We start from the raw sequence: 24187 nt of genomic DNA, 5'->3' as shown, positions 1-24187 counted from the left end.
TTTTTTCGTTTGTTATAAGTACTTATCTTTTTGACTTCCTTTTGACTATTGCCTAGGGTTTATTGGTTTTACTAATAAATTTGCCAATTTCGTTTTCTTACCCTTCATTTAGTTAGTTAGCTGGACATACGTTATTCCATACCTATGTACATACGTTTGAATCTCCATTGGAAAATTTAACTACTTTAGGCAGTTTGCCAAGAAATTATTATCCTGCTCCGCTCAATAAAATAATCGAAAATTGCTCCACGTTTTTTTTTTGTTATTTTTTTTTATTCTTGTATCTTATTCTTTTTCTTTGTTTTTCTGTTTTTGTGTTGTTTCTTAATTCCTGCAGACCCTCAATTAAATGAAACACACGTTACCAAAACGTGTTCATTTCAATATTCGAATATTCGAAGTTACAATTGTTAACCACGTTTGTGAAATTTTTACAGTAATAAAGCATTTCAACGTGGAAATGTATGATGGAAAGGAAATCATGATGCAAAAAGACATATGCAAATTAAGATTGGAATTATCTCTATTAAATGTAAAAATAATTCTTCATAATTTCTAATAACGAGACTAAAGATATTGGCTTTCGACAAATCTGATTTACATGGGGAATTTATAATAATAAAGAAAACATGCGCCATATGGTTTCCTTTTACGTAGTTTAATTCGGAACATATATTCAATAATATGCAGATATGAAATCATATATCTTAAGCGGGTATAGGAGGAGGGGAGTTTATTCTCGAAAAAACTGGAAATCACTGGATCACAATCCTCCCCCAGCTAATCAGTTGTGCCAAATTACGTTTTTTTTTCTGGATTTCTAAATCTGTCACTGATTAACTGCACCAAATCAAAATGTACATTTAACATTGACTATATTTACAGCCAGCAAAGTAGTGAACTTCTTCAGAAAGGTGGTAATCCCTTCATTGCGTGACCATTATCTGATGAAATGTCTTTGATTCCCAATTTCCGGGGTTTTTTTTTCGTTTGTTATAAGTACTTATCTTTTTGACTTCCTTTTGACTATTGCCCAGGGTTTATTGGTTTTACTAATAAATTTGCCAATTTCGTTTTCTTACCCTTCATTTAGTTAGTTAGCTGGACATACGTTATTCCATACCTATGTACATACGTTTGAATCTCCATTGGAAAATTTAACTACTTTAGGCAGTTTGCCAAGAAATTATCTCTATTCCTTGCAAACCATCATTGCATGTGTTGTAATATCATTTTACCACTTAAATCAAGGGATGCCGAATTCGTGTTCTATAAAAGGACAAGGAGTATACCTGCTTCTGCTTTTGATCTCATTTTGCTGACATTATTTACAACAAAACTAACCGTTTCAAATTGTAGTTCATATCTAGCTGACGAATGACAAAAATCTTTGAACATCGTCGATCTTATTGCCTTAACAATCGCCTGGTCCAATTTTAATTGCAGTAGACTCATTTGTGTAATCTGAGAGATAGTATGTGTGTATTATGCCCAATAAATCATTAATTCTTTTGTTCTACCCAAAGCCCTATCTCATGGGGGTATACGGCACGCATTGTCATCAACTATTCAGCAATTAAAACAAAAGGGTCCATGATTATTAAAATAGTTTGAATTTAATATCAGCAAAAACAAAGCTGAAAACAACACAAAATATCAAAAACAGAACAGAAACAGATACACATCACAAAAAGAACTAAAAAAATCATAAACAAGAAGAAAGAGTAATCAAGGGAACCAAGGTTATAGCAGTAATCAAAAGAATGCAATCCAGGTACAAAGACCAGACATGGAAAACAGACATACACAACAAAGAACATAAAGTAACTAAAATCATACATACAAAGTAACAAAAGCAAATGAGCAACTCGGACTCCACTGAAAACTGGGAGCATGAACCAGGTGCACCGGTATGGTAAGCGTCCTCTGCTTTTCTAGAAAAACCCGCCGAGTTGCTAATGAAAAGTCTAGTCCAGGGTAGACAAACGAGGAAAGGAAAACCATTGACCGTTAATAAATCACTTTTCATGGTGCTGATAGATACACCATAACGATCCACGAGTTCATGATGACACCATAAAACTTCTGTAGTGATGACTTCAATCTTGTAGCAACATAACCACGTAAAGCAAGGGAGACTGATATATATAGTGTATTCGCTGAAAGTTAGAGGAGTACTTGTCTCTGCTTTTGATATCATGTTTTTACTTACATTATTTACAACAAAACTACCTATTTCAAATTCTAATTCATATTCAGCTGATAAATGAGAAAAGTCTTTTAACTTCGTCGATTTTATTGGATTTTTGTTGAAGTATCGCCTGATTAATTCCCATTGCACTATACCCTTTTGTCTATCTGCGAGATAGTCTTTGTGTATACCCAATATATAAATCCGCGACAAAAAATCCTTTGTTCTACCCATAGCCCTGCCTCGCGGAAGGAAGTATTTATCACGCATGCTCTTCAACCTCGCCGCAGTTGAGAATCACAAGAACACAAACCATATGTGTTGACAAAAGTGTATGTGATGATTAAGACAGTTCGAATTTAAATTAAGCTTTATACTACAGAAAATCAAAGTTCTATATTTCGGTTTTTTTGGTTTTTTTTTTTTTTGTTTTTTGGTTTTTTTTTGGTAAAAATGTCTGTTTCATAAGGAAACAGATTATTAAAAATGTACATTAGAAAGAGAGAAATATCACCATTTTATCGCATTGACCGATCAAAGTTTGTTTCTAACTATTTATGAAAATTATAACAGATGGTTTCCGTTTTCCTGGGAAAAAAATATAAAAGAAATACTCATATCTCTTTGGAAAATCAATATCTACTAAGATTGTGTGCTTCTTTAATATATGTACATATTTAATGAAAGAATTGCAAATAAAGAAAAATTCTTTGATAACTTGAAGAACTTATTTTTCTTAATTAACTGATTTAAAATTTCTAAATGTCATTTACGTTATTTTCCTTACTTTATACCTAACTTCAGGTAGCTACAGGTTTTCAGTTGTTTCTTTACTTACTAAAGTGTCAGTATCTGTAAGAATCAGGCAATGGGAGAAACATGGTATTAAAAAATTAACACAATTTTGATTTCCACCATCAGAATCAAGGAAAACAGACAAGATCTCCCATATCATGCTGGATTATTGAGTACAATTTCATTGAGCAACCCCAATGATGCAGAGATCAAATAATGGTCTTTTCTTAGGAGAAAACATTCTTGAGTGATATTTTGTTGTCAGATCAGTGGGGTTTTGACATGCATGTTTCTGATTTTTTTTCCACTTTGCCTGCTTTTACAAACACTTACACTTAAGAATGTGATTCGGAAAGAGCCATCTGCTGTTTGGGACTTGACCCATTATTTAATTTGTATCGGATAAATCTAAAATAAACTTGAAAATAGAGTAAGCATTGTTTGATCTATTTATTCTTATACTATTTTAATTAATTTATTCAAGTAGATCACTCAAACAAGAATACATTTATCGATCGGGAATCGTGTTTGCTTGTTAGCCGTGGTAAAGACTCCTTTTTATTACCTTATCTACAGCGGAAGCAGTATTTCAGAATGAATGGGTGCTTGTTATTATGGCGGTACAAAAATGAACGGAAAATTATATGGACTATATACCATTCTATAATAAGATATTTTGGCTGATCAAAATTTGAACTACGTGGTGAATAATTGTTCCCTCTTGCCGCTTGATTCAACTTTCATTTTTTGCGTATACTGTAAGATCAGCTAAGGCAGGGAAAATCTGATACGTTCAATTATGTTTTCCAATAGTCTTCAACGTTATCCTTAAGAGATTATAAAAACGATAAGGCGCAAACATTAGTCCTTCAAAATAGAATGTGCGATGAAAAGCATACCCGATGATATCTTTGAATAAATATTGATTTTATTTGTTATGTTATAAGTCGTTTGATAGTTTCGTCAATAAAGCAAAATTTTACCTTAAATCTAAACAAAGTGCAACAGAAGTATTTAAAGTTCTTATCTATAGCATTATGACTTAAATAAACACAGAAAAATATCTCACATCAATCTTTGGGAAAAAAAAGAATTTATAATTTTCCTGTGGAAATTAAAATTGATAAGGGGGTACAATCAAGCTACAAAAGAAAAAGGAACCAAATCTATGCACGAACAACAGACTACCTGCAGGGAAAATCTTAAACAATGTACTCCTTGATTGGATGAAGGCATCAGTGGGCAGCAACTATATGACCATACACTTCAATTTAAGGTAAGACAGATCTTGCCCAAAACAGATTACATTAAGAAATGATATCGGACGGTCCTTTCAATGAAGTCTGCACTATACATCAACGTCATTCACTTTGAGAATGTGTTCGACAGTGTTAATAGACTAACTTTGGAACATCATGAGTCACTAGGTCACTAGATTTTGTTGTCGGTGTCTTTTAGAGCTTACTTAAAGGTGTGTTTACACTTATTGGAGACCATTTTGGTGAGGTCTAAAAATATAATCTTTTTTTTATGTTATACGATGGTGCATTTGTTGCATTTCACCATATATGTTCCTTTTTCTATAATGATGTCGATCTAAGCAACTGAAGAATCGTCTGTACCAAGCTCACTCCATCTTAATGCTAAGGCAACACTAAAGGATGATTCCGTCATCAAAGAGTGGATATACTGGGATCAATAGCATCGTAAACCAACAAAACAAACAATACCGTGATTACAACTGAACACCTGGTTTATCAACTTCGATAAACTCCAGCTTAGGGGTGGTGTTTTTATAGAAAAATTAGTTTAGACCATAAACCAGTAAAATAACTTTTTTCTTCCAAAATCATGTGTTCCAACTGTTTTGAAATTGCCAAGTGATGACATGGGGCACCTTGACAGAGACAACAAAAAGTCATCGGCACGTGATTGATTTTTATGGTAAGTTATGAATAGAGACGTAGAGAAATTTATCTTTAGCAATGTCATCTATTCATACGCCGGAAGACACCTGCTAATATAAGAAGGGTGGATAAAAACGTGCATGTAATTACAGACTACTTCACTAGACATGCAAGTGCGGAAGCCTTCTTCAATCAGTTCGTTGTCCACTATGTGTTACCACAGCGCATACATTGGGACGGGGCAATTTTGAAACTAAGATAAAAAAAAAAAAGAATTGTACAGCATAATTGGTTTGGAAAAGCAAACGACCACACCATATTATCCTATGGTGAACTATATGACAGAGACATGCTTGGTACCTTTGGAAAACATCAAAAGAAAAACTGGAAGTCGAACATCGCATAACTGCACATGACATACAACCACGGGATTTTCTCCCTGCTTTTTGGTGTTCGAACGCCAGCCTACATTAGCGGCAGATCTCATTTTTTGGGGTATTGGAGGTGACGAAAAGAACAAACCAACCACAATGTTAGTTGAAAGAATGAAGAAACGATTACAAGAATTGACATTAAAAGCAGTAAGGCAGTCCAAGGAAGACAGAAAACTGGTTATGACGAAAGAGTAAGGGGAGAAATTTTGCACCCCGACAACAGAGTATTAATAAAAACAATAGCATTTGAGTGGAAGCGCAAATTAGTCGGAAAGTGGGAGGAAGGCCCTGGTTGTTAGACAGCCTGACAGAAAAAAGGGGAATGTTATGATCACGACAAAGTATTTAAACGCCGCCGCATGTTTTGCGCTTATCTGGCCTCTGTATGTCTTGTTTCGTTTTTACTTTCAGTTTTCTTTTATTTTGCTTGACTCTACACCACAATTTAGGCAACTCTGTCGCTGTACCTGTGTATAATGTCGTTTTGGAGGCAGCTGCAACCTGCCCTGTGGTGTGAGGGTTTCCTCGTCGTCCATTGAAGACCAATTGGTAGCCTTGAGCTGACATTTCCATCCCAACTTGGTTGTTGTCTTTTGACATATTACCCATATCTTTTCTCGTTATATACCCCAATGTATGTACTGAAGAAGGAAAGGGGAAGACAAAGAAGTTAAACAGGAATTTACTTCTCCCCATTGGATCTCTGACGACGAATTTAAAGAAAAAGAAGAGAATTCCTTCACTTGTTGTTATGTCTAAATGTAAACAGCCTGCAATTAAGGAAAGCACCGAGGAAGTTCATAAATCTGGGAGATGATGTTGTGTAGATGAGTCGGAGCAGTAGGAGTATACATGTATGTACTATAATTTGCCATGTTGGACCCCACACAGTAACATTTCATAAGAGTGATGCTGTTTACATAGAAGTGGACCGGGTTTAAGGCACCCTCGACGTTACTGGTGACGACCATGCTGGCGCTTGGGGAGGACAGGACGATGGTTTTGGAGATGGTGCTCTTCTTTCAGGCGAAATAGTTGCTAATGAACTAATCTCTGTAGGTGAAGGTAGAGTTGTAGTGTGAGAACAAGAGACTGAAAACGATACTTCAGCTGTTTGCTTTTGGATATTGATGAGGAAACAATTAACTGGAAGTGCGTCTATAGACACATCACATATCGGATCGGCAGATAGTACCAGGGAAATTTCACCGGGACATTGACAACGACATCGTCGGATTTTACCAACACAACCACGACCACCAGTTACGCCTAAGGCTAGACCACAGATCATACGACAACCACTACATTATCTTGCCTCTGGATCAAAACCACCTTCAAAGAGGAACCGCAGTTATACTGAACTGCGTACAACAGGTGCAATAGGCCCTAGCGTTTTATGCAGTGTGTGTTGGTGCTCGTCGCTATTTCATATCCACCATCATGAATTTGTCTGTTTACATATGTATATCTGTACACTCAAATCCCATCATCATTCGGAATAATATAAAAATGCAATCCACATCAAGTTAAATGCAATCAATATCAAGTTAAAATATATATTTGTCACACTCACTGGCATGTAGTCTATTCCAACGGGTGAGTTTAATAGTTTTTGTATTATAAGTTAAAAAGAGAAGTGTCACTTATTCAAAAGTCTATAAGCCTTCCTACATTGTATATCTTCACACTTTTAAAATCTAAACCTTTTTTTAACAACTCTCATAAAACTACTACTCATTTTAAAGTATTTTACTATCTAAAAATGTGATGTCACTCTTGGACTTGTGACACACTCTTTAGTAGAAAGACTTTAAATTAAAAAAAAATTAAAATTCAGCGTTTCGTTGTTCATAAAATGTTTTAAAAATTGAATAGGAAGACCCCGGTGTTTCTCTTTTATTTTTTATTTCTATAATCTGTGTTTCCTTTAGTATTGATGTCTTCTTAATATGGAAATTGAACACCGCCAACCCTTCTATTTTTGCGGCACTAGTTATATTGTCCTTATTTCGTTTGATTATAGAAGTATTGTCAAAAAGAATTTGTAATTTGGCTGTATTGTCTACTTCTTTATAATTGATTGGGTTGTTGAGTTTATTTTGCCATATCTCGGTCACTTCATTTATCTGTTCTCACACTTTACAATTTCTTACATTGTAATATTAAATTCTTCTCCCGCTTTCCCACAAAGAAGACATATAGGATCAGTTTCAGGACGATATAAATGAATACGTTACGTAACCTTATTGGGATTCTAGTTATGTCCAGCGTTGATTGTATTTTGTGCTTCAGTATTGAATGGATTTTTCCTTTGCTGAGATTTTCTTTGCTAAGGAAAGTTAGACGATTGTAAAACTGTGCCAAATCCACTATTCTGGTAATCCAGTAATCCAGCATTTTGTCTTGATCATCGTGGTCCATTTTGATGTTTAATAGTATAATCCAGGTAGGTATATGCCTCATTGAGGTCGTACTGTCTGATTTAATAGTATAATCCAGGTAGGTATATGCCTCATTGAGGTCGTACTGTCTGATTTAATAGTATAATCCAGGTAGGTATATGCCTCATTGAGGTCGTACTGTCTGAGTAATTTGTTTACTACGACAAACCAACTGTTACTGTCATCACTACATACTGTTAGCTGCATTCTTGCAAAGTTTTATTTCTTAATGGTGGTTTCCTATTGGTGACAAATGTTGATGAAGAAGGTTAGCACTTTTATACGAATTTATGCCTCTATTTTGGGAAAATTCCGTAGAGGATGTATAATGCAGGATTTTGACATCTCATAGGTAATGACATGATTTGTTTCAATGTCCTCTTTTAGAATAGCTCTAAATGTTCTAGTAGTTTTGAGGCTGGTATTAATAGCTCCATACCATACATTAAACTGGTATTATATAGGTCTTATATATATGCAAGTGTGATTCTGGGTTTAGGCCATCTGGACAATAGAATACACATCCAAATAAACTATATGCACTCTTCCTGGCTTTAGTTATTTTTTCCTCAACATTTGTTTGTTTTAGTGATGTGGTCCTAATGATCCCCAAATGTGTAGTTTTTTTCTACATTTGGCATTGTTATACTCCCTAGTTTTAGATCTTCGTTAGCTGCCTCTGCATAGACATTATTGCCTTTGGTTTTGATTACCACACTCTCCTTTGGTTGTAATTCACATCATTTTAGATTTCCAAAGTCCAATACCATTTTATCCTAAATTTGTGCCTCAGTAGGATTTTCACTTAACAATGCCACGTCATCTGTGCACCCAGTGTTATTGATGTAGATATTACCAATATTCATCCCATCCTTTGGTGGACTCCCATGTTAATTTTGAATACATTTGACGTTTATCCATTCCATTTCATATAGTTTTCTGTGTTAATGTGCAGGTTCTTTATAATTGTCCATGTCTTATCGTGTATTCCAGCATGGTATACCCTTCTGAGGAGACGGGAGTGTACAACTTTAAAAAAGGAGGCTTTAGCATCCAGATGTACAAGATATCCGTTTTCCAATTTATTAGCTGAGGTACAGTTGGCCTCTTCGACTGGTAGTGCGGCATTCGTTGGAGATGAACCCTTTCTAATCCTCTCTAATGACAGCTTCCAGTATTTGGCTGATGACTTGTATTACGGTAATTACACGGTAACTGATGGCATCGTATTTATTTGTTCTTAAATATTAGTGACAGTAATTCTAATTTTAAATGTTCTGCTATTTCTCCCTCATATAATTTTGGTTAGAGTGGTTATCTATTTGTGTCCTCCATAAAAAATGTGCTCAATAGTGATGTTAATGTAGTCTGGTGATTTTCTTCGGTATATTGTGGCACCATGAACCACGCTCCATAAAGTGGAGTTTATAACTTTAACTCCTGTCTAACCATAACACTTGTTACTCCCGCATTGGTTTTAATTCAATATGGATCCAGAAAAATTCGAAAGATCTTTTGGAGATCCTCAATTCAAGATTATTTTTAGAATATAATAGCATTAAAACCTTTGATTTTTCAACACTCTATAGATATACCCCATACTCAGTTAAAACCCCGATTCAAAAGGATTATACATCTTAGTTTCTCCAAAAAAGATGGTACACTTACATACAAATATAGAGTTCTTGGTAGAGATTCCTCATGTAAAAATAATTTCAAATCATCTTCAAAATATACAATAGAAGATGTTTTATGGTTTAATGCACTTTGTTTAAACAAACATAAAGTATTTATGTGCTAAAAAGCTCCATCTGTATTGAACATACGTGTACATAATTGAGCAAATGCAATTATGTACACCTAAAACAATAGCCTTTATTTTCTAAATACAATAAGGCAAACACAAGGTTGGATACTGAATGGCTCAGTGACCACCTCTTAATACAATATGCATCTGATCTAGTTAAAAATCCAATAAATATTAGATTTAAATACTGTACTACATGTATATAAAAACTTGAATATGATATATATATATAACATCGTTGGGAATCTATAAGTCTATGTTATCTTCCCTGTATCAATTTGATCCGATGGAGCAGTATAGCGAATAGAGTCGTCACATTCTGAGACAATGTATAATATTGATTTGTTGTGACATGCATCATTCATTTGATCCTCTATCCTACATAATAAGACCTAGATGAACTGTCCCGTACTACCATACATCGTGTACTAAGTTACAGCTCTAGATTAATCCCATGAAGAGGAATGATCCGGCAAGCGAAAGCTATATTTTATATAGCCTAGCTGGCCGAGTGGTCTAGGCGCTGGACTTAGTGCAGGCGATGTTGCCATAGATGTCACAGCGGTACGAGTTCGAGTCCCGCGGAGGGAACGACCAAAGATTTGCGTCGCAAATTTGACAGTTCTAACATCGTTGGGAATTTTTCAGACCCTTCTATTTCTTATCGACAACATATTTGTTCAGTGTGGTGGACGCATTTTCAACAAACGGTCGGCATTCAAATGGGAACAAATTTGTGCTCCTGACGTTGCGTACGTTGTGTCACATTCGACTGAACCGGGGCTGGTTATGAAAACTTAAATGTTGCTATTAGAATGTGGAGTTATCAAAGGCAATATAGATATTAAAATGTTCAAAAATGGTTGCTGTTTTAGGATTATAATCATAAATCTTTAAAAGATGCCGTTAATTGTGGAGGGAAAGCACTATTCGATCGCAAGAACGTCAATTTCATATGTGGACGGGTAACATTAAAAATTGCTTGCTTCCCATTTCACTAATATATCTAAGTTGTTTCTTGGCGTATTTTGATAAAACAAACTTTTTTGGGAAGAGCAGTTTGTGTTGCAGACGATGTCATATTTTTCATGACGTAATGATAAGCTCAAAGCGTATAACAATATCACAAATGTCTCCCCTTTGATGTGGACATTGTAAGAATGGAAAGAAATCGATTTGAAGACAAAATGTTAGACATTTTTTTAAAGTTATGCGAACAGCTTTTATTAACTTTTTTTTTACGACTTTTATTAACTATAATGACAATTTATTACATAACCCCAATGAAAATATATATAAAATATTCGATTAGTCTTTTTGTTAAAAGCCTTTTTGTCCGTATTTCAAATCTTAATTTTTTCGACGTTGGCCATTGGCTACTTTCTTGTTTACCGTTGTAAAATATGACAACGAATAGTATTTTTACCAAAGTATATTCACGCTGAAAGGACTGTATAAATATTCAGAATATCATTTTAATCCTAAAAAATAATGAGTTTTATTGTCTAATAGTAATTAAATACGCACGTATGTTGTGATGTCATGTTGTCTTTATTCCGACGTTTTCTACACGTTGCGTGCTACCAGATTTTTATTAAAGGCTTTTTTCGATAGTTTTTATTGAACTAATTACTATGACATTTTGAGTTTTACATGTATATATGCTGAAGATAGTATATTCTAAAAATAATGGGACTTGGTTGAACATGTATCTTAGCGCAGCATTATGTCTGTGTCTAACCAAAATGTCATAACATCTAAAATTTGTATATTTTATTTATTCACGCGTACACCGTGCGAAATTCGAATGAATTGTTCAAAAAGGTCAATGGTGTTGAGTCGATTTCTTCATATACTTAAAAATGTATTCATCCTCCTCTATGGTTTTATCCTTTCATTTTTTCTTTGGCTTAACAAATGGTTATATATATGTAATGTAAAACCGTGTCTAACAAAATGTCACAAAGCGTATTTTTGACGTTTCTAAAGTAACGTTCTGTTTTGCGACGTAAAAACTTTTTAAAGGTCAATTTTAAAAACAATAAAAAGTATTGAAAAGTTACGACATACTAGATTGAATTAATACGACTGTGGATGTAATGAATTAAAAAAAAAACGATTTTAGCGAATCTGATAAAATAATGAAAGAAATGTTGAAAAGAACAGGAAAAAGAAACCACCACCACCACCACCCCCCCCCCCTTTTGCGAGCACTCCTGTCTGTTCATATGCAAGGATGCCGTGGTGAAATCGGGAGCAGCATGTCTGCATCAAAGTATTTTGAAATGTTTGGACACGTGCTTGCACATTCGCCAGTGAAATATTGTTAAATCAGTGTTTCATGATCGTCTTAATTACCTCTTGACAATTATTTTAGGTATAAGATATAATAAGCTGCACAAATATTGAAAAAAATGTATTTGTTGTTTTTTGGTGTTTTTTTCAAATACGCTTCCACATTTTGATTTCCGGGGGGAGGGGGGGGTTACTGACTTTTTTGCTTGTAGGTTTGTTGGTTTTCTGTGACGGCGCTTACTTTTTTTTAGCGCATCGTGATATATGTTTTCATAATTCTTAACATTTTTCTCATAGGATAAAATTTCATTCATATCATTTTTAAATGATTGATGCCAAACTATTTACCATATCAGGATGTAATCTGATCATTTCAATTGACCAAAACGTACGAAAAAATAACATCAAATCGGATAATTAAATAATAAAACATGTCGTGTGTGTTATTTTATGTAAAAAAAAAAAATAAATAAGCACACTTCTTTTTACACATAACAATTATAGAACGATGTACGTCGCAATACAAAAAAGACGTCGAAATTTTGTCGATTTCGACGTTACCAAATATGACAACAACACCGTACGCTACACCTCCTCTACTTGCTGACCTATTCATTCACTCTTACGAGACTGACTTTATAGCTGATCTGCTCCGATAGAAAGAACATCGTTTAGCTGGATCCTTTAATTTCAGTTTCGGCTATATAGATGACGTATTATCTTTAAATAATCCTAATTTCGGGGATTTGATACATCGCATCTACCCAAAAGAACTTGAGATAAAGGATACTATAGACACTGTAAGATCAGCCTCATATCTTGACCCACACTTAGAAATCGATGGTATAGGAAAAATTTTGACAACACTTTACGACAAATGTGATGACTTTTCATTCAGAATTGTCAACTTTCCTTTCATCTGTGGCAACATCCCTTCTGCACCTGTGTATGGAGTGTTCATATCACAACTCATACGTTATGCCAGAGCTTGCTGTAACTACGCAAACTTTTTGTATCGCGCTACACTACTTAATTACAATTAGGCTTCTGGAACAGGGTTATGTTGCTACAAAATTGAAGTCATCACAACAAAAGTTCTATGGTCGTCATCATGAACTCGTGTATTGTTACGGTGTATCCATCTGCATCATTAAAACTTATTTGTTAACGTGTCATAGTTTTCCTTTCCTCTTTCGTCTACCCCGCACAACTTTGTATGAGCAACTCGGCGCGTGTTTCTAAAAAAGCAGAGGACGCTTACCCTACCGGTGCACCTGGTCCATGCTCTCAGTTTTTAGTGGAGACCGAGTTGCTCATTTACTTTTGTTACTTTGTATGTATTATTTTAGTTACTAAAATATATGTTCTTTGTTTTGTTTGTCTGTTTTTCATGTCTGGTCTTTGTCCATAAATTACATTCTATTGAATTCCGCTAGAATCTTGGTTCCCTTGGTTACTCCTTCAGTTGCTAGGCTTGCATGGATTAAGGTCTTCTTTTATATCTCCTCCTATTAGAATAGTGTGTGTATATTGATATTTTTGGCAAATTTCGTAAAGTTTGTCTACATATTCTCATATATTTGATATGATGATTTTTGCTATATATATATATATATATATATATATATATATATATATATATATATATATATATATATATATATATATATATATACGTCTAAATATGTCTAACATCACCAGAAGATGGTAAAATTTAAATTGAATAATTCGGATAACAGATATCATTCCTCAGCATAAAACTCATAAAACTATATGAGCATAAAACTCACAAAACTTAAGGAGCATAAAACTCACAAAGTTCAAGATCAAAACAGATTCAGAAGCTGAAACGCGTACGCTGTGGGTGATTGTACTTTATCAAAGGCTCACATAAGCAACTGATGAGGAGCCTGAATGAAAATAACAAAGTGGGTCTGTTTATCAAAGTTACAATTAACTGTGGAAAACAATTTAAAAAAATAAAAAGTCCAATTATAGTAGAACGGCGTATTGATGTATAGCAAGTAGTGCTGTACCAGCCTTAGACCAAGACCTAAAAATGAATTCTTTTTTCTCGTTAATTCCATCTGCAGAAGTTGTTTGCAATTTCTTCATCCAAAAGCTTTCCCGAGATACTCTTTTACATTTTGACCAGTTTTTATTATATTCTATCATCGTCACAACGATGTTGTGGAGATCCTCCTGGGTGTATCCGGCAGATCTAAGATGGCGACTTAGAAGGAGGTCTGGTTTGTATTTGTAGTCATGAGATGCCCTAGTAAGAGCAGAGATTTCATCTCAGCCCAAACAAAATATAACGGGCCAGTGTCGACCATGTGGAGATAAGAGATGTAAGACCTGTACTCAGATGCTGCACACCAAAACGTTTAAAAGCTAATGCACTGGAAAGGAATTTGCCATTTTTTTTGCTATGTAACTTGCAAAACCGAAAATACCATATACCTTCTCCATTGCCGATGTGGTATGCAGTACGTTGGCGAAACAGAACAACCTTTCAACAGGCGTATGAATGGTCATCGCAGTGGCTACAAATGCAAACCAGACCTCCTAGACTTTTGTTACTTTGTATGTATGATTTTAGTTGCTTTGTGTTCTTTGTTGTGTGTGTCTGTTTTCCATGTCTGGTCTTTGTCCCTGGATTACGTTCTTTTGATTATCGCTATAGGGAAAACCACGGAATTGCATGCAGGGGCGGGTCCATGATTTTATGAAGGGGGGGCGTAGTTACGAGATTCAATATAAAAAGAAATCAGATTAAGACATGTTTAATGAATGAATATAATAAATTGCCATATTCAGATCCGCGATCGGGATTGTCTCCTTTTTATTCTTATAGGCACACCATATCATTTGTTTACGCGCCTGGTTCCATCGTAGAATTTCGCGGCAAAAGGTAACCAAAAAATGGACGACAAAATATAGACACTACAAGAGCTTGTGAAGTCCTTTTGACCATCTTAAGCATATTAAAAAGCGGTGCATATTCATCGCAAGAAACAGACGTCAGTTACGTCATTTTGTCAGTCACGTGATTGTAATAGTTGGTAAGAGCGGTCTTTTCGATTTCCATTTTTATTTGTGTTTATGTGTAAATGATGGATGAAGCATGTAGTCATGTAAATGAATTCTCTATTTCTATTCAAGAGCTGCCATTTGATTTTAGGAGGGGCTAAAAAGGCAGGAATATATATTAATGGGGGTCCTGTGGCTGTGAACAACAGTACAAAAAAATATATTGCTGCTATCACAACTTGACACAAGCATGAAAAGTGATTTTGAAGGAGTTTTGGTCATTTGCATGAAACTTTGTGAATAAGGAGTCTCTAAGTTAACATGAAAAACACTGGGGGAAAAAACAAAAAGGAGCACAAAAGTATAACCCTGTTGTCAGTTTTGAGGTCTGTTTTTCCTCAATTTAGAAAACAATGAACTACCTTGGTATGGTGAGATCCCAGTATAATTGTTTTCTAGACTGAGAAATAACTATAAAAACTTGAGGTCATGAGTTGAATCCATTAAATGTACAAAAATGCTGTTCAAACTATTTTTTACATTTTACTTTCCATGGCCATACACTAAAAAACCACAAGGGAAACAGTCCGCCATCTTGGATTTGACTACCTTCTTCTCTTTGAATACCAAAAAACAGTCATTTGAACACCTTGCTACATACCTTATTTTTTATCTTTAACGGTACAGGAATGATTTCTGTCTCGAGTCTCCTCACAGTGGTATTTTCACAATTCTTGTACATAATGAAAAGTTACCATAAATTCCATTGAAAGCAACCTAACTGACTATATAGTCATATTCATGCATTGTGCAAGAGACCACTTTGTTGTTTATGATGAAAGTCTATGAATTTAATTTTTTTTGTCTGCAAAACGTTTTACATCAAATGTTTATTATCAGACGTAGACGTAGAAAATAATAGCAGTGATAAGACCTATACTGCTACCACACTCTCCAAAGAAGAGATTGTGTAAAACCATAAATCTGTGCTATCCTCTTTACCAAGGACGATGATTGTGATTTACCATCTATGTACTGGGTTCCTAAACTCCACAAGAATTCATACAAACGTTTCATAGCTGGATCTGCAAAATGTACCACCAAAACTCTTTCAATTCAGAACTTTTAACTTCTATACTCACAACTGTCAAAGAGGGTCTGCAGTCCTACCACAAGACTTGTCACTCCCATAGTGGTATTAATTCAATATGGATCCTGAAAAACATTATACATCGTTGTTTTTCCAAAAATGATGATACACCTAGATACAAATATATATAGTTCTTGGTAGAGATTTCTCATACTTTGTAAGAAATAATTCCAAATCATCTTCCAAATATACAGAGGAAGATGTTTACAAAATGCTGGAATTTTTAATCGACAACATATTTGTGCAGTGTAGTGGACGTGTTTTTCGACAAACGGTCGGCATTCCAATTGGAACAAATTGTGCTCCTTTGGTCTCACTAACCACTTCCGGGTCAAATGGCCATCCCCCTATGTAGTACCAAAAACACACTGAACCTAGACATATGCATTGTAAGTGCATTATTTGTGTGTATTATGATTAAAAGTAGTCAAAATAAAGCTGAGAATGTGTAGTTTAAAATCATATATGTAATTAACTACAAAAGTGTATGAATATTGTTTACATGTGTGAGTAATATGCCTCCATGCTGTCAATTAGCAGAACAGGTAAAAATGTGGATTTTCAGTATTATTTATTCAAGTAAATTTTGTGAAGAATTTCTACTATCATCGTACCATTAGCATAATGATTTTGGAAGCCTTATTTTCCAAGCTTCGCAACGGTATGCAGCTTTAAGATGTCATTTGTCCTGGGAATTCACAGTGAGACTTTGAAAATTACTTTTTTGACATGTAAAGTAATGGAAACATTAGAAGTGGTTAGTGAGACCTTTACTTGCTGACCTATTCCTTCACTCTTATAAGGCTGACTTTATAGCTGATTTGATCGGAAAGAAAGAATTTCGTTTGGCTAGATCCTTTAATCTCAGTTTCGGCTATATAGATGACGTATTATCTTTAAATAATCCTAATTTCAGGGATTTGATACATCACATCTACCCCAAAGAACTTGAGATAAAGGATACTACAGACACTGTAAGGTCAGCCTCATATCTTGACCCACACTTAGAAATCAATGGTAAAGGAAAACTATTGCACCAACTTTACAACAAATGTGATGACTTTCCATTCAGAATTGTCAACTTTCCTTTCATCTGTAGCAACATCCCTTCTGCACCTGTGTATGGAGTGTTTATATCACAACTCATACGTTATGCCAGAGCTTGCTGAAACTACTCAGACTTTTTGTATCGCACTAGAACTCTAACAAATCGGCGTCTGGAACAGGGTTATGTTGCTGCAAGATTGAAGTCATTACTACAAAAGTTTTATGGTCGTCATCATGAACTTGTGGATCGTTATGGTGTATCCATATGCACCATGAAAACTGATTTATTCAATGAGTCATAATTTTTCTTTCCTTGTTTGTCTACCCTGGACTTGACCTTTTATGAGCAACTCAGTAGGTGTTTCTAGAAAAGCAGAGGATGCTTACCCTACCGGTGCACCTGGTCCATGATCCCAGTTTCTAGTTGAGTCCGAGTTGCTTATTTGCTTTTGTTACTTTGTATATATGATTTTAGTTACTTTATGTTCTTTGTTGTGTATGTCTGTTTTCCATGTCTGGTCTTTGTCCCTGGATTGCATTCTTTTGATTACTGCTATAACCTTGGTTCCCTTGATTACTCTTCCACAATATTCTATACCACAATAATCAGACCTGGATTGATTTTTGGGGGTAAAGACTTGAATTTATCAGAAAAGGGGAGGGGCATAGAAACATTCATTCTTCTTATATGCAGACTATGATTTGACTGTTAATAGGGGATGAACCTCTATGAAATTGTATAACAAGGTGCCATACCACCAAAGGAAGACGAGGATTGATTTAGAGGTTAAGACTTGAACCTTGTAGGATTTATGGACCAAAAAGGGGCCTGAAACAAGCATTTTCCTTACGTCAGTATAACAGGGACGTTTTTTTTTCCATTATTTCAAATCTGGATTTTACAGTAAAAGTCTTTTTTTTACAGTATATTTACTTCTGATTTTACCAATTTCGACTTTGTCTATTGACCTCATAAGATCATCCCTGGTATGAAAACTTGAGAAAAAAGTGAATGGATCTCATATAAATTTTACTACAAGGTACCAATCATCAAAGGAAGACTGGGATTTTGGGGGTTGTTACCTAAGCTCAGTAAACAAGAAAAATGTTTTTTATATGATTTTTTTCTTATTTTTGGATGATAAGTTGAGTGAAAGGGAATGGATCGCTTTGAAATTGTACCACATTATGACAAGGTTTTAATTCCCACAAGAAGTTTGGGATTGATTTTGCAGATTTTGACTGCAACCATTTAGAAATCAGGGCTCAAAATTTACCACTTTGAACAGTTCTGGTCAATTTTTATGCTGTATTAAATGTCTAATGATGATTAAAATTCCAAGTTGTTTTAAGTTTGAATGGTGTGTCCGTATTTGCCCCAATTGTCAGGATTTGACCTCTGTGATCGTATCAAGCTACAGCCTGCATAGCATTTTTTTTTTTTTTTTTATGTATTTCAGGTGTTATAATTTAATTTGGTGAATTAGATGCAGAGAAGTTCCATATCTAGTCTAGTTGTTTTTGCTTAATTAGATGCGGAGAGGTTCTATTTCAATGCGAGTAAGAAGGCGTCAATCAGATGCCAAATGGAGGGCAAGTGTTGCAGTGTGTTATGAGAAACTAAAACATGTTATACCAGACTGTGACAAGATATCAAAAAGGAAAATCTCAAAGGTATTGGTTAAATTTACAGTTATTGGATTTTGATGGGGGAGCAATTGGCATATTACTGATTCCATCTAAAATGTTCCATTAAAACATGATATTTTTACTAAAAGTACATTGAAAACCTATTGGTATGTTTAAAAATCTAAAGTCGTTAAAAATTCAAAATGATAATCTAAATTGCTGAATTTTATCGTAGGAGTTATTGTAGTAAATCAAACACTTGATTTGGTCCCTTTTTTTTAAGAATTTAAGAATTCTGTTAAATTTTCAGATATTCAAGAACCAAACTAATCTTCATTATTTTACCCCCACAATTCAACAGAGTTCAAGGCTATATACTGGTAGCAAGCACCATCACTCTGCCTCTCATTGTTGGTTGTCTAGTTACTTTGTTGTTTAACTTTTCCTAAATCGTTCTGTGAATTTAATGAAACTTTATAAGGTTGGGTATGATGTAGCATATGTAAATGTGCATCATGTAATGAATGTCCAATTCTTAGTTAAATAGTAACTTGATAGTCTTAACATGGAAAATTAAAAATGTGCTTTGGCAACCCTGTAATTCCCCATGACTGCTAAAAAAAACCAGACATATTTATACATTAGTTTTGCATTATTTTTAGGCCTTGATTTTGCAAGAGACAGAGAAGCACATCAACAATTTAGAAAATGCTCTATCTGATATCTTGTCCAACAAGGGTATGTAACATAAAATGTTGTGGGGAACAGTAATCGTAAACTTTGTCGTGTCATTTTAATTTTAGTAAAAGGGAGATAATTTGTACACAGCAATATAACTACAGAATTTACTGCAAGCATTTTTAGATACACATTTTTGCTATTTTTAGAGGGTCTATCAGTTATTTATCTTTTGAAAGCTGTCTGAACCGAATCCCTTCTAGACTTTTGTAATTAACAAATTTATTAAAGAGAATCTTAGGGTAAGGAGAAATGCTGTTTTTCATTTTTGCAGCCAATATTTTTCTTAGGTTGTGCTTTTTCATTAATTTTACCATTACGACTCTGGTTTTTGTCTCACCTGCGAGGAAAAAACTAAGGTATTGCTTTTCCCACTTTGGCATTCCATGTTAAGATTTTATGTTAGCACCACTACATCACAGTTCCATTTCTGTTTCATGGTCATGGTGACTGACTTTTTTTTAAAGATTTAATGTTAAGTTTTCTGATTGGGTTAGGGCACTGTTTCACAAAGCTTATGTAAAACTTACGTGCATGTAGGTCAGTAATAGATTTTAAGGGAAATACTTGCTAAATGCAAGTTGAAATTCAATTTTGCTAGTAGGAATTATTTCCACTTGCGAAATTTTTGCAAGTGGAATGCTATATGTCATATAGCTAAAGTCCAGTAATAACCCAACAAAAACTTAAATTTAGCAAGGCTAAATTTTCAGTACTTGATAATTTTAGCTAGTGGAAAAAATTCTGAAATTTAATCCCTGTCAGTCCCATTGGTTTGTTGAGAATTTAGGTGTATGTAAGTCTTACAAGTACTTTGTTAAACAATGCCTATTTTAATGGACCAATATGAAAATTCATATTTTTGTTCTATATTTAGTGACATGAAAACAAATGTTTTTTTGGTTTTTTTTTTCTAAATTATATGAAAACCATACCTTTTTTCATACATCAAGTTCTTTGGAAGACATAAAATGACCATTTAATTGTTATTTACCTTTTTTCATGAAGTAATTTGTTAGTCCTAAACATGTTTTTCATGGTGGCCCTAAACATGAGAAACATGTTTTTTCAGATGTTTTCAAAACTTATGAAAAACATATCGCAATTTTTCATGTGTAGGTCAATTTTTTTTAGTGTATATTTGCAATAGCATCTGCCATCACTACATTACACTTCCATAATTCTGTTTCATACATATACCCTTGCAGTCACTATCAAATATTGATAAGACAACGACCATATGTGAAAGACCAAACATATCTCTGTGATAATAGTTTAAGAAAAAAAATAGGTCTGTTTCCCAATACCCTACCTACCCTAGTTTTTTTGTGCCTACCATAAACACTTTATGACCATTTTGCCACAAGCACAGTTAAAGTCTACATTTTTTCTCCATTAACTCAATGTAAAATGTTTTTGAAAAATAAAATAATTTTCCTACTTGGCTACCTACCCTATTTTTTTCTTCTTGGTAGCAGGAAACAATAATTATAATACTAGTGTACTCAACACTCCTGATTGCAAATTCAGCTTAGTAATACCATGTCTGAGTGTAAGAAAAGTTTTTACTGACTCCAATATATGCTCATGCTACTTTAAAGTAATGATTCATAAAATTTTATCAGCTCGATCCAGAGGTAAAGTTGTACTATATCAGACTGGGCAAGGCCTGATGGAAGCTAATCTAGCTGATGTAAGACGTGATCTTGCCATGAAGCAGCAGAATATGTATTTACAGTGAGTTGAACTTATGTTTGTATTGATATCAATAGCCATATGTTTTTTATACGACTGAAAAAAAAAATTACAATCGTATCTATAAATTACCCTGTTGTTGTAGAGGACCCTATAGTTTTTGGAGGTTTTTGCCCCACTCCTTTCGGAAGTTAGGCACTAAAAGAGGGAAAATGGGGTTATCATTAGAATTTATTTTAAAAAAAAAAAAAAAAAAAAGCTTATTGTTGATCTGATTTTTAGCTCACCTAGCCAAAGGCCATGTGAGCTATTGCCATCACTTGATGGCTGTCATCATTAATTATTTTTCAAACTCTTCTGCTCTGAAAGTCTGCAATGGTTCAAAGTTGTTGGACGACTCCATGTTAGAGTACTTGTCCTTGAAAGGCGAAAATGACATATTTTTACAGTTTTCAGCCAACATCTTGAAAACTCTGATAGATAGAAAGCAACTTTTTTATTGCAGAAATGATTCTTATGATAAGGCTTGCATAAGTCTGTGGGGGATCAAAGTTGTCAGAGGACTCCTTATTAGGGTTATTGCCCTTGAAAGGCAAAAACAATTATGTTTTTAGCTGTTTTTGGCCAATATCTTGAAAACTATAATAGGTAGGAAGAAACTTTCAATTGATGAAATAATCCTTATGATAAGTCCTACCAAAATCTTCTTGAGTCATAATTGTTGGACAACTCCTTGTTAGAGTTATTGCCCTTGAAAGGCAAAAATTTAACCATGTGTGCGATTCAGGCTCCCAGGAGTCTCTAGTTTTGATTCAGATATCAATCTGTTCATTATGAAGTTCTGTTTTGAAATTTTTACAAGGTATGCTTATCTTAATTGTTTTGGATTTAAAGGGGTACAAAATTGGGCCACACCCAGAGGACCATGTGAGCTATTGCCATTACTTGGCATCCATCATTGTTGTGATTGTTAACAATTTATTCATACATCTTCTTCACTGAAACTACACGACCAATTAGAACCAAACTGGGTATAAATGTTCATTAGAGTGTTCTTCATAGAACTGATGTGGGGATTGTTGATCTATTGAAAAACATATTATTACACTGACCTAAAAATAGAACATGAAGGTTTGACAGAAGTTTTTTGCATGTATCACCAAAACTGTTCAGCAAAATTCTGACATCAAGTAAAAAACTTGAGCATGATGAGATCTATCAGTTCATTCCAGAAAATTGCAAACAATGGCCCCCTTGACAGTAAAACGGGTGGTCATTTTCTGAAAAAAGGGGGCCAATATGGCAGTATGATAGTGGGTTTATTTGAGATAAAAGGAGAGATTCAACCTACAAATCAGTTAATCTCATGTTCATAAAGTTGCATTTTATTTTAGGTGAGTAGTATACACCTCAAATGAATAACAAAAAGTATGAGTAGATGTACATTCATTTCGGCAGTCTGCTGATCCTAATTGTCATTCATTTTGATGTTGCAGCTCTACTTAGAATCTTTCTGTTATTATCAGGATCATATCCTTCCGAGGCCCACATACATTTAGTTTTTCATTTTACTTGAAATTCTCCAGGTTCATCGAATCGTGTATGTTTGTTTTCAGTCAGTAGGCTCATATGTAATTTATTGGGTGCTGTCAGCAGGGGTCACACTAACCACTTCTTATGTTTCCATTACTTTACATGTTAAACAAGTAATTTTCAATGTTTCACTTTGACAGGTAAAATGACGCATTAAAGTTGCAGATCATTGCGAAGCTTGGAAAATCAGGTTTTCAAATCATTATTCTAATGATATGATGACTGTAGAAATTCTTCACAAAATCTACTTGAATAAAAAATACTGAAAATCAACATTTTTACCTCTTCTGCTAACTGACAGCATGGAGGCAAATTACTCACACTAGAAAAAAATACACTTTTGTAGTAAATTACAAATATGATTTTAAAGTATGCATTCTCAGCTTTATTTTGACTACTTTTGATCAGAATACACACAAATAATGTAATTACAATGCATATTTCTAAGTTCAGTGTGTTTTTGGTACTACATAAGGGGTTGGCCATTTGACCAGGAAGTGGTTAGTGTTAGTCACTCATTATTGACTTGGTAATAAAACTGTTACTAAACATCAGAGAAACATAGTAAGTATCAATATCTGACATCTCCAACAGAAATACGAATATATACAAATATTCATAACTGCATGATTTAAAAAAACAAAATTAACCTACCGACCCCATTTTTTCCAGCAGGGTACACATGTTATGTGTGTCATATATAAAATATCAGCGCCAATGGTTCAAGGGCATGGTCTAAAATGAATAATGATCAGTGGTCAAATTTTCGTATTAATCTGTTGAGCCATGTTGGAATTGTTGTCCCTTTTCAATGTTTTTTTGCTGTTTTTTAATGTTATTTCTTTAAAAAAATCTTCTCCTCTGAAATACCAGTTTAATTAGAACTAAACTTGATATGAAAGTTCCTTAGGGTGTTCTGTATAGAGCTGATGGGGGATTTTTTATCTGTTGAAAAACTTTGCTGATGTTAATAAAAGTAGAACATAGGGGTCAAACAGAATTTTTTACATAAATTTCCAAAATTGTATGGTTTAACCGAATTCCAACATGTAATAAAAGTGTTAAGCATCATGAGATCTATTAGTGGGCAAATTTTCATGTAAATCTGTCAAGCCATGTTGGAGTTAATGCCCTTTTTCGACATTTTTTTTTCTCTATTTTTCATGTTATTTCTTTCAAAAATCTTTTCCTCTGACACAACCAGTCCAATTAGATTCAAACTTGGTATAAATGTTCCTTAGCGTGTTCTGAATATTTCCTGCTGTGGGGATTTTTGATTTGTTGAAAAGCATGGCCGCTGTTACAAATAATCAAACATAGGGGATCAGACAGAAGTTTTCTGTATATATTTTCAAAGCTATTAGACATCTAATTTAGTTCAACAGAGTTACATATGTAGGCCAACCAGAATTCTTGCAGGCAGTGTTCATAA

At 34.2% G+C, this 24187-nt stretch overlaps 1 protein-coding gene across 3 annotated transcripts in view; it reads left to right on the top strand.

Annotated features, from left to right (window-relative positions):
- The first annotated feature begins 14769 nt into the window (after window positions 1-14769).
- Window positions 14770-24187, top strand: part of LOC148610168 (uncharacterized) — a 33224-nt gene continuing 23806 nt past the window's right edge. The window contains exons 1-4 of one of the 3 annotated variants that reach the window (XM_088542293.1): window positions 14770-14935; window positions 18634-18774; window positions 19392-19467; window positions 21093-21204. In XM_088542293.1, the coding sequence (XP_088398419.1) occupies window positions 18634-18774; window positions 19392-19467; window positions 21093-21204 (329 nt within the window). In that variant the 5' untranslated portion in view covers window positions 14770-14935. The other 2 variants (XM_088542291.1, XM_088542292.1) reach the window with 2 other exon arrangements.

The sequence above is a fragment of the Perna viridis genome, chromosome 8 (genome assembly GCF_037379345.1).
Source record: "Perna viridis isolate PV_CMFRI_1.1 ecotype Kerala chromosome 8, ASM3737934v1, whole genome shotgun sequence".
NCBI classification, from domain to species: Eukaryota; Metazoa; Mollusca; class Bivalvia; order Mytilida; family Mytilidae; genus Perna; species Perna viridis.
This window is presented reverse-complemented; position numbering and strand designations above follow the sequence as displayed.